Source organism: Oncorhynchus gorbuscha, linkage group LG23, assembly GCF_021184085.1.
Source record: "Oncorhynchus gorbuscha isolate QuinsamMale2020 ecotype Even-year linkage group LG23, OgorEven_v1.0, whole genome shotgun sequence".
NCBI classification, from domain to species: domain Eukaryota; kingdom Metazoa; phylum Chordata; class Actinopteri; order Salmoniformes; family Salmonidae; genus Oncorhynchus; species Oncorhynchus gorbuscha.
Window position 1 is genome coordinate 65,592,164 of NC_060195.1, and position 18,746 is coordinate 65,610,909.

An 18,746-nucleotide genomic window follows, 5' to 3' on the forward strand; every position below is an offset into this window, starting at 1 on the left:
TGGGGAGGGCCCTTTCCTGTTTCAGCATGACAATGCCCCTGTGCATGAAGTGAGATCCATACATAAATGGTTTGTCAAGATTGGTGTGGAAGAACTTGACTGGTCTGCACAGAGCCCAGACATCAACCCTATCGAGCACCTTTGGGATGAATCGGAATGCCGACTGTGAGCCAGCTTAATCGCCCCACATCAGTGCCCGACCCCACTAATGCTTGTGGCTGAATGGAAGCAAGTCCCCACAGCAATGTTCCAACATCTAGTGGAAAGCCTTCCTAGAAGAGTTGAGGCTTTTATAACAGCAAGGGGGACCAATTCCAAATGAATGCCCATGATTTTGGAATGAGATGTTCGATGAGCATGTGTCCACATACTTTTGGTCATGTAGTGTACCTTAATGCGATGTAACTTTTCCTGCATACAGGACAGCTACTATACAGTGGGGCAAAAAAAGTATTTTGTCAGCCACCAATTGTGCAAGTTCTCCCACTTAAAATGATAAGGCCTGTATTTTCATCATAGGTACACTTCAACTATGACAGACAAAATGAGAAGAAAAAATCCAGAAAATCACATTGTAGGATTTTTAATGAATTTATTTGCAAGTTATGGTGGAAAATAAGTATTTGGTCAATAACAAAAGTTTCTCAATACTTTGTTATATGCCCTTTGTTGGCAATGACAGAGGTCAAATGTTTTCTGTATGTCTTCACAAGGTTTTCACACAGTGTTGCTGGTATTTTGGCCCATTCCTCCATGCAGATCTCCTCTAGAGCAGTGATGTTTTGGGGCTGTTGCTGGGCAACACAGACTTTCAACTCCCTCCAAAGATTTTCTATAGGGTTGAGATCTGGAGACTTCAAGGTCCTGGAGTGGCCTAGCCAATGCTTCTTACAAAGCCACTCCTTCGTTGCCCGGGCGGTGTGTTTGGGATCATTGTCATGCTGAAAGACCCAACCACGTTTCATCTTCAATGCCCTTGCTGATGGTAGGCTTTGTTACTTTGGTCCCAGCTCTCTGCAGGTCATTCACTAGGTCCCCCCGTGTGGTTTTGGGATTTTTACTCACCGTTCTTGTGATCATTTTGACCCCACGGCGTGAGATCTTGCGTGGAGCCCCAGATCGAGGGAGATTATCAGTGGTCTTGTACAGTGCCTTGCGTAAGTATTCGGCCCCCTTGAACTTTGCGACCTTTTGCCACATTTCAGGCTTCAAACATAAAGATATAAAACTGTATATTTTTGTGAAGAATCAACAACAAGTGGGACACAATCATGAAGTGGAACGACATTTATTGGATATTTCAAACTTTTTTAACAAATCAAAAGCTGAAAAATTGGGCGTGCAAAATTATTCAGCCCCTTTACTTTCAGTGCAGTAAACTCTCTCCAGAAGTTCAGTGAGGATCTCTGAATGATCCAATGTTGACCTAAATGACTAATGATGATAAATACAATCCACCTGTGTGTAATCAAGTCTCCGTATAAATGCACCTGCACTGTGATAGTCTCAGAGGTCCGTTAAAAGCATAGAGAGCATCATGAAGAACAAGGAACACACCAGGCAGGTCCGAGATACTGTTGTGAAGTTTAAAGCCGGATTTGGCCGGATTTGGATACAAAAAGATTTCCCAAGCTTTAAACATCCCAAGGAGCACTGTGCAAGCGATAATATTGAAATGGAAGGAGTATCAGACCACTGCAAATCTACCAAGAACTGGCCGCCCTTCTAAACTTTCAGCTCATACAAGGAGAAGCCTGATCAGAGATGCAGCCAAGAGGCCCATGATCACTCTGGATGAACTGCAGAGATCTACGGCTGAGGTGGGAGACTCTGTCCATAGGACAACAATCAGTCGTATATTGCATAAATCTGGCCTTTATGGAAGAGTGGCAAGAAGAAAGCCATTTCTTAAAGATATCCATAAAAGTGTTGTTTAAAGGTTGCCACAATCCACCTGGGAGACACACCAAACATGTGGAAGAAGGTGCTCTGGTCAGATGAAACCAAAATTGAACTTTTTGGCAACAATGCAAAACGTTATGTTTGGCGTAAAAACAACACCCTGAACACACCATCCCCACTGTCAAACATGGTGGTGGCAGCATCATGGTTTGGGCCTGCTTTTCTTCAGCAGGGACAGGGAAGATGGTTAAATTTGATGGAAAGATGGATGGAGCCAAATACAGGACCATTCTGGAAGAAAACCTGATGGAGTCTGCAAAAGACCTGAGACTGGGACGGAGATTTGTCTTCCAACAAGACAATGATCCAAAACATAAAACAAAATCTACAATGGAATGGTTCAAAAATAAACATATCCAGGTGTTAGAATGGCCAAGTCAAAGTCCAGACCTGAATCCAATCGAGAATCTGTGGAAAGAACTGAAAACTGCTGTTCACAAATGCTCTCCATCCAACCTCACTGAGCTCAAGCTGTTTTGCAAGGAGGAATGGGAAAAAAGTTCAGTCTCTCGATGTGCAAAACTGATAGACATACCCCAAGCGACTTACAGCTGTAATCGCAGCAAAAGGTGGCGCTACAAAGTATTAACTTAAGGGGGCTGAATAATTTTGCACGCCCAATTTTTCAGTTTTTGATTTGTTAAAGTTTGAAATATTCAATAAATGTCGTTCCACTTCATGATTGTGTCCCACTTGTTGTTGATTCTTCAAAAAAAAATACAGTTTTATATCTTTGTTTGAATCCTGACATGTGGCAAAAGGTCGCAAAGTTCAAGGGGGCCGAATACTTTCGCAAGGCACTGTATGTCTTCTATTTCCTAATAATTGCTCCCACAGTTGATTTCTTCAAACCAAGCTGCTTACCTATTGCAGATTCGGTCTTCCCAGCCTGGTGCAGGTCTACAATTTTGTTTCTGGTGTCCTGTGACAGCTCTTTGGTCTTGGCCATAGTGGAGTTTGGAGTGTGACTGTTTGAGGTTGTGGACAGGTGTCTTTTATACTAATAACAAGTTCAAACAGGCACCATTAATACAGGTAACGAGTGGAGGACAGAGGAGCCTCTTAAAGAAGAAGTTACAGGTCTGTGAGCCAGAAATCTTGCTTGTTTGTAGGTGACCAAATACTTATTTTCCACCATAATTTGCAAATAAATTCATTAAAAATCCTACAATGTGATTTTCTGGATTTTTTTTTCTTCTCATTTTGTCTGTCATAGTTGAAGTGTATCTATGATGAAAATTACAGGCTTCTCATCTTTTTAAGTGGGAGAACTTGCACAATTGGTGGCTGACTAAATACTGTTTTGCCCCACTGAGTATGGTCTCTCCAGTATGAACTTTCATATGCAATGTCAATTCTATCTTCTGGTTGAAGGCTTTCTCAGTCTTTGCACTGACATGGTCTCACCCGTATGTGTATCTTTGAATGGATGGTCAAGTGTCCCTTACATGTGAAGCTGTTGCCACATTGTTTACACTGATAGATGTTTTGTGAGAAGACCGAGGTCACATGGTCTGACAAACACCACTCTACCTCTGCCACCGTTTACCACAAATGCAGAAGTGCAACATAGGCGGATTGAGAAGCATCCAATGCAACAAACAAAAAACATCTCTATCTTAAACATCTCTATCTCTATCTGACAGATTTTTATTACGTTTCTTAGATTGACACACCGATGTGTCAATGGACTCTAGGGGGTTACACAGGAAGTAGTTTGTTTCCTGGATTAAGTCAAAACAGATGTGACAGCTGCATGTTAGAATATTGATGTAGCCTGTCAGTACAGATGTGATAGTGAAGAGCGTCTGCTAAATGACTTAAATGTAAATGTAATAGTGGCCCAAACGTCCCGTATGTCATTGTTAAAACAATTGAACAAGAACTCCTGTTTAGAAAGATGAGATTAGAAAACGTTTTATGGATGAAAACATACACATTACATGAAGCATTTACATGTCAGTTCATCTTATTTAGAATTGTCACTGAGGAGGGCATTTCTCCAGCCATTCTTCCGTGCGAGTGGCACCTTTCACCTCCAACCAGACGGCAGCATTTGGAAGGATAATGCAGTGGGCGGGTGTGGTCGTTGAAGACCTGGAGTGCTTTCCCTGTAATGTTCTGTGTGTACAGTTCTTGCAGTTGTGGTCTGTTTTGCTGCTGACTATTTTGCTGACCTGACTGACAACTTTTGCCAGTTTACTCCTGTCCCTGAACGAGAGGATCCCAATTCCCATACCAGGTGGAGATGAAGGTGAGAACACTCTCGATCAGGGATCTTTACACCATGGTCAGTGTGTGTTCGCTTGCATTATTCCGCATCTTACCACCAAGGCATTGTTCTTTAGTCTTGGTGAAATGGACGTCAATTAAGCTATTGTCAAAACATGTCACGAGGTCATCAATTAACTGGGAGAAACTTGAGCTGGATTTGCCATCCAGACAAGCAACCAGAGCCATGTCATCCGCATACAGGTATTTGAAGGTGAGGTCACTGTTTTTGCATACAGTTGTTATTTATGTATACGGAGAACAGGAGTGTGTTCTCTGCTAGATACAGCTGTGAGGACTTGCTGAAGCCAGCAGTGTCCTGGAGGGTAGGTCCCTGAAACTGAGCGCTAGATTCAGTTTACCAATCTGATGCTGACTGGTGATTTCCCCTCAACACACATTATTAAATTTGTTATGTTGTCAATTGTCAGAAAACAGAACATAATTATTCAGAAGTTGGACGTATTAAGAAATTCACAATGACAATGTATTCATTTGTTGTTTTCATTTCAGATTAATTTCAGGCTATTATTGCACTCAGTGTAGTAATGTCATTTATGCCCTTTAGTATGAGTGCTCATATGTGATGTTAGGCGATGTTTATAACCAAAGCATTTGTAACATTCTTTGCACTGGTAAGGTTTCTCCCCTGTGTGAACACGCTGATGACGTCTTAAATAGCTTAATGCGATGTAACCTTTCCTGCATACAGGACAATTATATGGTCTCTCTCCTGTATGAGCTCTCATATGCAATGTCAATTCTATCTTCTGGTTGAAGGCTTTGCCACAGTCTTTGCACTGATAAGGTTTCTCCCCTGTGTGTATCCTTGAATGGACTGTCAAGCTTCCCTTCTGGCTAAACATTTTGCCACATTGTTTGCACTGGTATGGATTATCTCCTGTGTGTACCCTAGTATGTCTGTCCAAGTCGCCTTTCTGGATGAAGCTTTTGCCACATTGTTTGCACAGATACGATTTCACTCCTATGTGTGTTCTCGAATGGATGGTCAAGTTTCCCTTACGTGTGAAGCTTTTGTCACATTGTTGACACTGATATGGTTTCTCCACTGCAGCAGAGCAGTCTGGATGAACTGAAAGGGGCAGATCACTGGTTGGTTCTGCTACTCTGTAGTCCTCTACATCAGGTTCTGTTTTGATCTCTTCAGTTATGATGATAGGTAGAATACCCCTCTCTCCGTCATCCACAGTTTGGTTTTGGTAAAGATGTGAGGGCTGAGGTGGGTCCTCCTGACTGAGTCTGAGCTCCTGTTGTTCTTTAATCTGTGTGGGTTCTGGGTCCTCCTGCTCTAGACTGGGGCTCCACTCCTGCTCACAGTTCTGCTGCTCAGGGGGAATGGCAGGAGATAGTAGCTGGAAGTCTGGAGGGGAAAAATATATTCAATCAATATAGACTTAATATATCTGTCATTTTGTTAGGAAGGCCTCTCTGTGCTCAAAAATAAAACTAGTTTGTTGACTAGTCTACACTACAGCACGGAAAAGGCTATACTGACACTCCTTGACCTACAAAAAATATATTTAACTTTAGAATTTGTTCAAATTACATTAAGTTTATGGTTAGGATTAAGGTAAGGGTCAGTTTTAGATTTTGGTTACAGGACAGGAGTGCCTTATACCCGGTACCCCGGCACGTGACTTAACAAAGCAATGTTGGCCAACCAGGAGTTGCGTTCAAGGGTGCGCATAGCCAGAGAGGAAGAGGGATTCTAGTTACCACAGCCACAAAGTCAAAGTTGGCTAAATTGTGAAAACGAACATTTTAATTCTTGATCTTGATTTAAGGTGTGGTTAAGGTTAGGTTTAACATTTTAAGATACATTTTTGAAATAGGCGGAATTTATGGCTTTGTGGCTGTGGTAACTAGTAACGACCGAGGAAGAGGCAAAGCTCTTTGGCATGGGAGAGGCTATACGGACACGCCTGGTGCACAAAATTGATGATGCATGTCGCGCAGCAAGAGTTGAGTGGAGACAAACGGATTCTGTTCAGTCAATCATTGTAACTAGCTCTCTTATGTTTTCGTAAAGGGTCGCTAAAGGAACTATGGGAACTCCTTCCCCTTCACGTGATCTGACTGAGATGATTTAATGTGATGAATTTGAAACTTGTCTGCCAAAGTAGGAACTTGTGAGATTGTTCAGATTCATTCCGTTTATCTGAGTAACCAACAACCACAAGGAGAATAAGATGAGGAAACAGTCCGTCAGTCAGAACAATCTTTTTAAAGAATTACAATGTATTTAAATCTCTAGTTTAGTAAAATAAGTAGTTTTATTTATTTAAATCTCAAGTTCAGTGAAATAAGTAGTTTTGTTGGGATCACAAGGAAATGTTAACTCAGGTAAAGAGTGCCAGTCAGGCAGAAACATCTGAATGATCTTAGTTTCCCTGTCTGATATGTCTGCTACTTAGAAATACTATAACAGTAAATCATGATGACATTCACTGCTATCAACCTTTCTCCAATATAACCTCATAGTTTACACAGACCCACCTTTGACAAATACATCCCCGTGTGAAAAGGCCTCCCATGGTCTGTTTTTGTCAACGAGCTCAATGTATTCCAAACACTGGTGGTGACCAGATGATCCCAATAATTCAGGTAGTAAACGTTGGTACAGTGCAGTGCATTCGGAAAGTATTCAGACCCCTTGACTTTTTCCACATTGTTACGTTACAGCCTTATTCTAAGATGGATTCAATAGTTTTTTTCCCATCAATCTACACAAAATACCCCATAATGACCAAAAAAATGAAATATCACATTTACATAAGTATTCAGACCCTTTACTCAGTACTTTGTTGAGGCGCTTTTGGCGTCTTGTTGGGTATGAAGCTAGAAGCTTGGCACACCTGTATTTGGGGAGTTTCTCCCATTCTTCTCTGCAGATCCTCTCAAGATCTGTCAGGTTGGATGGGGAGCTTCGCTGCAAAGCTATTTTCAGGTCTCCAGAGATGTTCAAATCGGGTTCAAGTCCGGGCTCTGGCCAGACCACTCAAGGACATTCAGAGACTTGTCCCAAAGCCACTCCTGCGTTATCTTGGCTGTGTGCTTAGGGTCGTTGTCCTGTTGGAAGGTGAACCTTCACCCCAGTCTGAGGTTCTGATCACTCTGTAGCAGGTTTTCATCAAGGATCTCTCTGTAATTTGCTCTGTTCATCTTCCCCTCGATCCTGACTAGTCTTCCTGTCGCTGAAAAAACATCCCCACAGTATGATGCTGCCACCACCATGCTTCACCGTAGGGATGGTGCCAGGTTTCCTCCAGATGTAACGCTTGGCATTCAGGCCAAAGAGAATCCTTTAGGTGCCTTTTGGCAAACTCCAAGTGCGCTGTCATGTGCCTTTTACTGAGGAGTGGCTTCCGTCTGGCCACTGCACCATAAAGCCCTGATTGGTGGAGTGCTGCAGGGAATAGTAGTCCTTCTGGAAGATTCTCCCATCTCCACAGAGGAACTCTGGAGCTCTGTCAGAGTGACCATCGGGTTCTTGGTCACCTCCCTGACCAAGGCTCTTCTCCACTGATTGCTCAGTTTAGCCAGGTGGCCAGCTCTAGGAAGAGACTTGGTGGTTCAAAACTTCTTCCATTTAAGAATGATGGAGGTTACTGTGTTCTAGGGAACCTTAAAATGCTGCAGAAATGTTTTGGTACCCTTCCCCAGATCTGTGCTTCGACACAATCCTGTCTCGGAGCTCTACGGGCAATTCCTTCGACCTCATGGCTTGGTTTTTGCTCAGACATCCACTGTCAACTGTGGGACCTTATGTAGACAGGTGTGTGCCTTTACAAATCATGTCCAATCAATTGAATTTACCGCAGGTGGACTCCAATCAAGTCGTTGAAACATCTCAAGGATGATCAATGGAAACAGGATGCACCTGAGCTTAATTTCGAGTCTAAAACCAAAGGGTCCGAATACTTATGTAAATAAGAAAATGTAAAATGTATAACCTGTTTTCACTGTGTCATTATGGGGTATTGTGTATAGATTTGCGGGTAAAATTAAATTGTATCCATTTTAGATTAAGGTTGTAATGTAACAAAATGTTGAAGGGGTTTGAATGCTTTCCGAATGCACTGTATATTCCATTTACTAGTCAAAGATATTTAACTTATGTCAAAGACGAAATTAACTGCAACACACTGGTCTCAAATATTTTAGCATTACTAAGCTACACTGAACCATGGCGGACCCAATGTATGGCTTTTTTTCCATATTCAAATATGTTCCAGTGCAACATACCTAGTTTTCAAACACTGGTACGTGGCTTACGGAGCGCTCTTTGAAATAAGCATTTGTAACGCCGTATTCCAATGGATCGAGTTTTTAATTCGTTACCTTAGCTAATTGGCAGGTCACGGTAATATATAGAATGGTGACCAGTAATACAAGTTATTTCTCCCTTGCCCATCGAAATAAATGCGGTCGTTGACAGCTAGCCATCAAACTAGTCTCACCAGGACGAGTGACTGAACCGAATCCATTCGTCTCCACTCGACATACGTCATCAATTTGGGCACAAGGCATGTCCGTATAGCTTATCCCCTTCGGCATAACACAACGTGCCACATGCATCTAGTCTATTAACTAGTCGACATGTCAAATCTCGTTACAACAACTGCATTACGCTACAAACCTCTGTGTAACGTTATTTCTGGTTTGCTAACCATGTCCAACAGCCTCCGTAGACGCTCATTTGCCTCTGCTGATCGGCAGATTTCTTCCTGAAACTCCGCTATAATCTTCTCCACGACTACGAATATCTCCACAGCAGCTGCTGACAAACGCTCGGTGACGAACACATTCAACAACTGTAGTTTGGACATATTGGCAATGGTTATGAAAGTCTAGCTGTTCGTTTTATCAAAGAAATGTTGTTTGAAATCTCTCTCTCTCTCTCTGATTCTGCGTACCGGCTGATTGCGACCTTGTTGCCGTTTCACTAAAGTTGGTCGGTGAAAAAAAGACTTCATTACAGTAGCGCCACCTGTCGTATTGGAGCATTTCATGGAAAACCGTTGTCAGTATATTACAAAATATTTTATGTTAAAATATCTTTGAGCCACATTACCTGGACCAAGTTTTGACCTGTTTCAATATGGGTTTTACAACCAGACAAAACGCCACTTTTTTCATGCCTTTGCCTTGTCTTTTAGTACCTTCGAATTAAACCACCTGGGCTCCTGAGTGGCACAGCGGTCTAATGCATTGCATCTCAGTGCTAGAGGCATCACTACAGACCCTGGTTCGATTCCAGGCTCTTTCACAACCGTCTGCGACAAAATGGTAGCGATTAACTGAGCTGGGCATGGGTCATCGACAAGTCATTGTCTCAACACATCCTTGAAATGCGTGGACAGAGTCCAGGAGCCAAGATGATTCAGATGGACTCCATCATTCCTGTAGAGCATTTTCTGTTTTTCATTTTCTCTAAATCTAAAAGTCACAAACTAGATTTGAGTCATTGTAATAAGTAATTGAAAATGCTATTACTCCACCCTTGTGAACGTAACAAACTGACATGTTTTCATTTGTCAAAAACAACTTTATTACAAAAGAGTGCCTTTGATTTGACGGCCTGTACATGTGCAGTTCGGGGCGGGGCGACCGGAAGACCCAATGATGTTTCTGCACATTCACTTAGCTAGCCAATGTCGCCATTGCATTGCCCACAAGTGTGATCGGGATTTCTACTGGAGAAGCAGTTTCTACCCATCTTCATACTGTAATGTCTTTGGTGCACCAACTGGGAGGTCAATGTTGCCCTTAAACAGTAACACAGGGTCAGGGGTTGTGTTCTCAAAGCGTTTCAAAGTAGGAGTGCTGATCTAGGATAAGTTTAGCTTTTTCAATTATAATGAATGGACAGGAGTGATCTGATCCTAGATTAGCACTCTTCCAAAATGCTTTATGAAAACAGGCCCAGATACATTCCCATCTGCCTAATGGGTCAGGATAGGGTTGGGGTAGGAGGCAGGAAATAGAGCTGATAGGCAGGTTTAATTCATCCTCCAATATGAATGACATCCATTTAAAAAGAAAAGTCCTTTATTACAGCAAATTATTTGCTGCATTATTTAGATTGTCAAAGACGTAATAGGCTACTTCAATATTCTAACGTCAGTACAGATAGAAGATAGTGGCCCAAATATCCTGTGTCATGGTTAAACAATTGAATAAGAACTCGTTGTTCAGAAATCCAAATGTGTGCCTTGTGCTAGATACAGCAGTGAGGGAGTTTGATTAGGCTGAACGTGGTGCACTGGGCTATGGCCTGTCATGTGATTGGCTCAAGCCCGTGAGGCATCATGGTCTCAAACTGGTGCAATCACTTTTCACCTGATGCAAACTCCGCCTACCCGGGCCAACATAATCAAATTCCCTCATTGTAACGGCAAATAGGCATCCCCAAAAAAATTAACACCAAAATGAGCTTACAAATCAGATACTGAATGATGCTTTACACTCCACACGCACATTGTTACTTTCCTCAGCTACAAAACCACATAACGTTGCTCAAACAGAAGGGGGAAGTAACAAAAAGTCTCACAACCAAAACGAAACAGGCAGGGTTTTACGAGGGGTTCTGAAAGACACTCGTTGGGGTATCCACTGAAAGTTGAATAGTCACAACAACTGGAACGTAAATGACACCCACCATGAGCAGCCACTAAATTTGCCCAAGAAGAGGCCAACACAAGAAAAACCCACACCAAACTTAAGACAGGAAGCAAACCAAAAAGTTGAGCAAAACAAATACAGGGAAGATCAGACAAATGAAAATTTTTCTATAAATGAAATAGGGAGAGCCAACTAAAAAGGTGTTGACCGAACGTCCACATTTCAAGGCAACTGAAGCACTGGGCTAGCCACTCTTAAATAGCACAAGGGCCAGCACAGGTGTAACACATACTCACTAACGAGGTGACACAAATCGGGTGCGTCCAACCTGCTATACATCCAACCTGAAAACATAAATTGAAAAAACAAAACCTTTAACACATAACTACATTTGTTTTGTTGTCAAGTGGCAGGAAATATAATTATTATTTACAAGTTGGATGTAACAAGAAATTCACATGTGAGTAATCATTTGTTGTTCTCACTTCAGGCTGAAGCTTTTGTGTGAGTGCTCATATGAGACTTCAAGCTTCCTTTAATACCAAAGCATTTGTCACATTATTTGCACTGGTAAGATTTCTCCCCTTTGTGAACACGCTGATGAAGTCTTAAATAGCTTAATGCGATGTAACCTTTCTTGCATACAGGACAGATATATGGTCTCTCTCCTGTATGAGCTCTCATATGCAATGTCAATTCTATCTTCTGGTTAAATGCTTTGTCACAGTCTTTACACTGATATGGTCTCTCCCCTGTATGTATCCTTGAATGAATGGTCAAGTGTCCCTTCTGGTTAAACATTTTGCCACATTGTTTGCACTGATAGGGATTCTCTCCTGTATGTATCCTTGTATGGATGGTCAAGTTGCTCTTCTGGTTAAACCTTTTGCCACATTGTTTGCACTGATAGGGATTCTCTCCCGTGTGTGTCCTTGAATGGATGGTCAAGTGTCCCTTACGTGTGAAGCTTTTGTCACATTGTTGACACTGATATGGTTTCTCCACTGCAGCAGAGCAGTCTGGATGAACTGAGAGAGGCAGATCACTGGTTGGTTCTGCTACTCTGTAGTCCTCTACATCAGGTTCTGTTTTGATCTCTTCAGTTATGATGATAGGTAGAATACCCCTCTCTCCGTCATCCACAGTTTGGTTTTGGTAAAGACGTGAGGGCTGAGGTGGGTCCTCCTGACTTGAGTCTGTGCTCCTGATGTTCCTCTTTAATCTGTGTGGGTTCTGTGTCCTCCTGCTCTAGACTGGGGTTCCGCTCCTGCTGCTCAGGGGGAACGGCAGGAGATAGTACCTGGAAGTCTGGAGGTAAAAAAAACATTCAGTCAATATTGTCTTCTTAATACAATGCCTGTAATTTTGTTTGGAAGACCTCTCTGCACTCAAATAAAACTATTTTTGTTGACTAGTCTACACTACAGCACGGAAAAGGCTATACTGACACTCCTGACCTACAAAAATATTTAATTTCAGAATTAATTCAAATTTGGTTAAGGTAAGGGTCAGTGTTAGATTTTGGTTAGTTGTTTACTGGACAGTGGTAGGGCTGGGCTGTATACCGTATATTACTATATACCGGTACTGATGCACGGACCGGTTTGGGTTTTTACTTTACCTTCTATAATGGTTTGTTAAATGCGATACGCTGTGTGTAATGTCCACTTTTATAGTTTACTCCCCTACTTTAGTCACCGCTCTCTCATGCCTCTTTCCACACAGACCTAGCCCCACCCCCTTTCCCTCAAGGAGTGCATTTGTTGTTGCTCGACCACTGGACACTTGCATTCAGTCTGCATGTTCAATGCAGCACATGCAACATTGTTGATAACTACGATGCTGTTTCGACTTTTCTTCTTAATATAAATCCACAAACCTTCTATAAGTTTGTGTTTCCTACATCTACCAACTGCTAGCTTGTCTTTTCTTAGCAAGTTGTGGCTAAGTTGTGTTGGCTGCCAATCGCTAGTTAGCTAATAAATGTACTGAGTCGGAGCAAACTTAACTAGCTATACAGCCTGATACCAGTGATGGTGGAGGCCTAAACCAGCATGTTGTTTGTGCAACAGTATCTTCTAAATCAGGGGTGTCAAAGTCAAATGGACGGAGGGCCAAATAAAAAATTTAGCTACAAGCCGAGGGCCGGACTGTTCGAATGTTCATTGAAAATTTTTTAAATGACGCATATAGTCTAGTGAACCTAATTGAACCTACTGAAAACCTAACAAATATATTCCAATATGATCAGATAAATAAAGCAATATTTTCTTATGGCTCTGTCAGTAATCTTTAATTTTCAACAGACACAAAAGACAAATTTCCTTTATATAAAAATCCCCATAACATGAACATTAAATGAAAGAAACCGGTATTCAAGGCACCATCAGTAGCCTATATTTTCTATTTTAGCAAAAGTGGGCTAAATTTACTTCAAAGAAAAAAACAATAATAGCAATTTTCTATCATCCACTCAACTGAAATATTTTTAAAATATAATTGGATTGAAATACAATAAAATAAAGTGCAAAAATCTATTAATCAAAAACAACACTTTGTTTAAGGAGAAGTAACATGCAGTGAAAACAAATATTAAACTTTAACTTTTAAACTTGAACTGAGTAAAAACTCTAAATATGTGATTGCACAGTAATGTTCACTTGTTTGAGGTTGAGGGTGATACTTGGTGGTGTCCCATCTTTTCCACAAGTTCATCAATGTTCGGGGTAAGGCTCTGAGCTGAGGAAATCCTCAGAATTGAGTGGAGGTGTTCAGCAGTAAGTCGACTTCTGTGTGATGTTTTGTTCAAGTTCATCAAAGAAAACAGTTGTTCACACAGGTATGTGCTGCCAAACATAGACAACGTTTGAGCAGCCTGGATGCGCAGCTGGGGCATTGTGTCGGGAGGAAACGGGCGAACTCCGCAGCACCCACTGCCGCATATTTTGCCCTCAGTGCATCATTGCATTGGAGGTCAATCAACTCCATTTGGAGGTTTGGTGGTGAGCTTTCCACGTCAACAGCAAATGGGTTACCGAGCAGTTCCAACCTGCTTTTTTGTGCTTCAAAGTCAGCAAATCGGCGTCGAAAGTCAGCGGCAAGCATACCTATTTTATCAGCCAACTGTGCGCTCGGGAACGCACTGGTAGAGAGCTTCTCTTTCATGGTCTGGCAGCTGGGAAAGTGGCTCAAATTTTCTTTCCGCATCTGCGTCTCCCACAGAGTCAGTTTGGTTTTAAATGCCTTCACTGTACTGTACATATCAGAGATGACACGATCCCGACCCTGCAGCTGCAAGTTCATTGCATTCAGATGACTCGTAATGTCACACAGAAAAGCCATTTCACACAGAAACATTTCGTCTCGGAGTTGTGTTGTGTCTTTCCCTTTGCTGTCCAAGAACAGACAAATCTCCTCACGAAGCTCGAAACATCTTTGAAGCACCTTTCCCTGGCTTAGCCATCGCACCTCTGTGTGATAAGGCAAATCACCATGCTCCGTTTCTAACTCCGTCAGAAATGCCTTGAACTGGCGGTGATTCAAACCTTTGGCTCTGATAAAGTTAACTGTGCGCGTGATGATGCTCATTACATGCTCCATTTTCAAGGCTTTACCGCACAACGCTTCCTGGTGTATGATACAATGATAAGCTGTCAGCTCACCTGTCGCGTTTTCCTCTTGCATCTTTTCCTGTATCTTCCCCACCAGTCCGCTCCTGTGTCCACACATTGCAGGTGCTCCGTCGGTTGTCAAACCCACGAGTTTTTCCCAAGGCAGCTCCATCTCATTTACACATCTTGACACCTCTTCATACAAATCATGCCCCGTAGTTGTGCCATGCATAGGACGTAAAGCCAAAAACTCCTCTGTCACGCTTAGGCTGGAGTCCACTCCGCGGATGAAAATTGACAACTGGGCAATGTCAGAAATGTCGGTGCTCTCATCCACAGCCAAGGAATATGCAATGAAATCTTTTCCCTTTTTCACAAGCTGCTCTTTTAGATTGATGGACAACTGGTCTACTCTCTCGGCAATGGTGTTTCTGCTCAGACTCACATTTAAAAAGAGTTGCCTTTTTTCTGGGCAAACTTCGTCACAAACTTTAATCATGCAGTTTTTGATGAAATCCCCCTCCGTAAATGGCCGGGCTGATTTAGCGATCTCTTCTGCCAAAATAAAACTGGCCTTGACAGCAGCCTGGCCTTGTGATTTGGCTTTTTTGAACAGAGCCTGTCGAGATTTGAGGCCTCGTTTTAATTCCTCTGCCTTTTGTAGCCTTTGTTCCATGTCCATATTCTTGTTTTTGTCCGCGTGTTTCGTTTCATAATGTCGTCTCAGATTATACTCTTTCAGTACCGCCACACTTTCTCCACACAGAAGACACACAGGTTTTCCAGCTACCTCCGTGAACAAATACTCCGACTCCCACCTTGTTTGAAACCCCCGGTTCTCAGTGTCCACCTTCCGTTTTGCCATTTTTGATGGGTATCTGAAAGTTAATTTTACTGTGATGCTGACAACTGCTGTGCCAATAAATATTGAAATGAAGCAGCCTACTGCTCGGTGCGTCACCGTTGCATTGTGGGAAATGTAGTATTGGTGCGTGTAAAAGATCTGCGGGCTGCCGGCTTGCTGCGGTCTGCGGGCCGGTTCTAATAATAAATCAAGATCATCCCAGGGGCCGTAAAAAACCTTCTCGCGGGCCAGATGTGGCCCGCGGGCCTTGACTCTGACATATGTGTTCTAAATCAAAGAGGAATAGGCTAAGCTTACAATATGTTAGCTACATGAAGTAGCTAAGAGAGAGTTTATAGGGTACCCAAGGAAACACTGACCATCACTTTGGTTCCTACCCTGCCATCAACTCCTCCCTGGTATTTTTGTTTGTGTCATGTCAAACATTGTATTCAAAGTGTCCACTATTATCTTCTAGCTATAGAATTAGAATAATCATTATTTTTCCATGATTCCAACAGTTCACCCAAGTGTTGATCTAAATCGCAAGTTTATTTTTATTTGGCATTTATTTAACTAGGCAAGTCAGTTAAGAACAAATTCTTATTTTCAATGACGGCCTAGGAACAGTGGGTTAACTGCCTTGTTCAGGGGCAGAACAGATTTGTTTTACTTTGTCAACTCTGGGATTGCAACATTTGTTACTAGTCCAAGCTCAAACCAATAGGCTACCTCACTTTTTTTTTTTTGCCCATATCGTGTGGCTTTACGTGACAGTGTGGAAATAATCTCAAATGAGTGCAGGAAATTATTTTGAGTTGAAGTTGAATTGAACAGTAGAAAACAATTAGAATGAGTAAGAACCATTGAAATAACTTAGAATGAATGTGTTGCCACCCCAGGGTCAAGAACTACTCATAAAGCAAATGTCTAACTTTATTAGTCAAAAACAAAGTACCGTCAAATACTGTCAACATTTAGAAAAATACTGTGATATGATATTTTGACCATATCACTCAGCCCTAGTATTTTGTAAAAAATAAACAAGCTGTTACCATGTTCCAATGCATACCATATAGTTTGTTTCATAGTTGTAACAAAGGCACTCCACAAATAACATTGATTTAACAGTGGAATTTGTGTTTTTACATATAGCCTACATCAACTAATAAATGCTATTTTGTTACTTGGAATCAGGGAACACATTTTCCAATGTTGCCCAACACCATCATGAACACAATCAAATGATTATTTCAGTGATAGCATATGAAATGTATTAATTACACTGTTAGAATTTTGCAGTCAGAATGACTGCTCATTTGCATAAAAGGAGGTCCCTCGAGGCCCAGAGGTTCTAGTGTTTAGTATATTTAAAATCAAATACTTTGACTTTTACTCACTATATTTTACTAGGTTTTTCACTTTTATCTGAGTCCTTTTCTATTGTGGTATATTTACTCATGCATGACAATTTAGTACTTTTTCCACCAATGCTCAGACTCGTCCTCTAGCTTGAAAACAGACATCCAAACTGTTGCGGTACAGTAGCTCCATGTGGAAAGTAGTTGAACAACATGGTAAGAACCCGAAGAAAAAATAAAAACACCAATCAAAACCGTCTAACTCATAGCAGAGCGTTTATGACGTACCCACTTCATTATACTCGCCCTTAATCCAGTCGCCATATTGGGATGAAGCTACACCCTTCACCTCCCCTTTGGCATATCACAACGTGCCACATTAATCTTGTTTATTGGTCTACAAATCAAATATCGTACAACAACTGTATTTCACTACAAACCTGCTACGTGTGAGATTCTCTCTGGTTTGGTAGCCATGTCCAACAGCCTCCGTAGACGCTCGATCTCCTCTGCTGAACGGCAGATTTCTTCCTGATACTCCGTAATAATCTTCTCTACGACCCCGAATATCTCCACAGCAGCCGCGGATAAACGCTCGGTGACGAAAACATTCAACTGTAGTTTCGACATATTGGAAATGGTTATGAAAGTGTAGCTGTTCGTTTTATCAAAGGAATATTGTCTGAAACCTTTCTCTAAGAATCTGTTTAGTGACCTTTGAACAACAATTTCTCTCGAAAAAAAAGAGTTTTCTCCTTTTACAAAAGCTGGTCGGTAGAAAAAAAATACTGCAGTACATTAGCGCCACCTGTTGTTTTGGAGCATTTAATGGAAAAACAGTTATTGGATCCAACCCATTACCTGGACAAAGGGAATTGTAGTTCTTTATGAAAGCCACATTAGTAGCTAATTAGTGTTTCATTTTGTGGAGTGAATATATATATATTAGTACCAGTCAAAAGTTTGGACACACCTACTCATTCAAGGGTTTTTCTTTATTTTTACTATTTTCTACATTGTAGAATAATAGTGAAGACATGGAATCATGTAGTAACCCAAAAAGTTTTAAACAAATGAAAATATATTTTATATTTGAAATTATTCAAAGTAGCCACACTGTGCCTTGATGACAGCTTTCCACACTCTTGGCATCACCAGGCCCAGCACACAGAATGGGTTTTTCCCCACAAAAGGGCTTTATTACAGACAGAAATACTCCTCAGGTTCATCAAATCAAATGTATTTGTCACATACACATGGTTAGCAGATGTTAATGCGAGTGTAGCGAAATGCTTGTGCTTCTAGTTCCGACAATGCAGTAATAACCAACGAGTAATCTAACTAACAATTCCAAAACTACTACCTTATACACATAAGTGTGAAGGGATAAAGAATATGTACATAAAGATATATGAATGAGTGATGATACAGAGCGGCATAGGCAAGATACAGTAGATGGTATCGAGTACAGTATATACATATGAGATGAGTATGTAAACAAAGTGGCATAGTTTAAAGTGGCTAGTGATACATGTATTACATAAAGATGCAGTAGATTATATAGAGTACAGTATATACGTATACATATGAGATGACTAATGTAGGGGTGGCGGGTCTCAGATGATGCCACAGGTGAAGAAGCTGGATGTGGATGTCCTTGGCTGGAGTGATTTCACATATTCTGCGATTGTGAGGCTGGTTGGATGTACTGCCAAATTCTCTAAATAGACGTTGGAGTCGGCTTATGGTAGAGAAATTAACATTGCATTCTCTGGCAACAGCTCTGGTGGACATTCCTGTAGTCAACATGCCAATTGCACACTCTCTCAACTTAAGACATCTGTGGCATTGTGTGACAAACTGTACATTTTAGTGGCCTTTTATTTTCCCCAGCACAAGGTGCACCTGTGTAATGATCATGCTGTTTAATCAGCTTCTTTATATGCTACACCTGTCAGGTGGATGGATTATCTTGGGAAAGGAGAAATGCTCACGAACAGGGATGTAAACAAATTTGTGCACAACATTTGAGGGAAATAACCTTCCAATGAT

The 18,746-nt window shown here is 41.5% G+C and overlaps 1 protein-coding gene across 2 annotated transcripts; it reads right to left on the reverse strand.

Moving 5' to 3' along the window:
• Window positions 1-3,392: 3,392 nt before the first annotated feature.
• LOC124010798 (zinc finger protein 2-like) lies at window positions 3,393-9,178 on the reverse strand. 2 transcript variants are annotated; one of them, XM_046323469.1, is made up of 2 exons: window positions 8,894-9,178; window positions 3,393-5,614 (listed from the first exon to the last, which is right to left on the reverse strand). In XM_046323469.1, the coding sequence occupies exons 1-2, from the start codon at window positions 9,081-9,083 to the stop codon at window positions 4,785-4,787; spliced, it is 1,020 nt and encodes a 339-aa protein (XP_046179425.1). In that variant the 5' UTR covers window positions 9,084-9,178; the 3' UTR covers window positions 3,393-4,784. The 2 variants fall into 2 exon arrangements, with proteins under 2 accessions (XP_046179425.1, XP_046179426.1); XM_046323470.1 differs by having other exon boundaries at window positions 5,500-5,614; window positions 8,925-9,178.
• Between the last annotated feature and the right edge of the window lie 9,568 nt (window positions 9,179-18,746).

Bases quoted from the DNA above. Each gene is read 5' to 3' on its own strand.
- LOC124010798 (XM_046323469.1), bottom strand. From the start codon at position 9,083: ATGTCCAAACTACAGTTGTTGAATGTGTTCGTCACCGAGCGTTTGTCA. The intron at 5,615-8,893 runs GTTTGTAGCGTA...TTTCCCCTCCAG, and splicing joins AGAAATAACGTTACACAGAG to ACTTCCAGCTACTATCTCCT.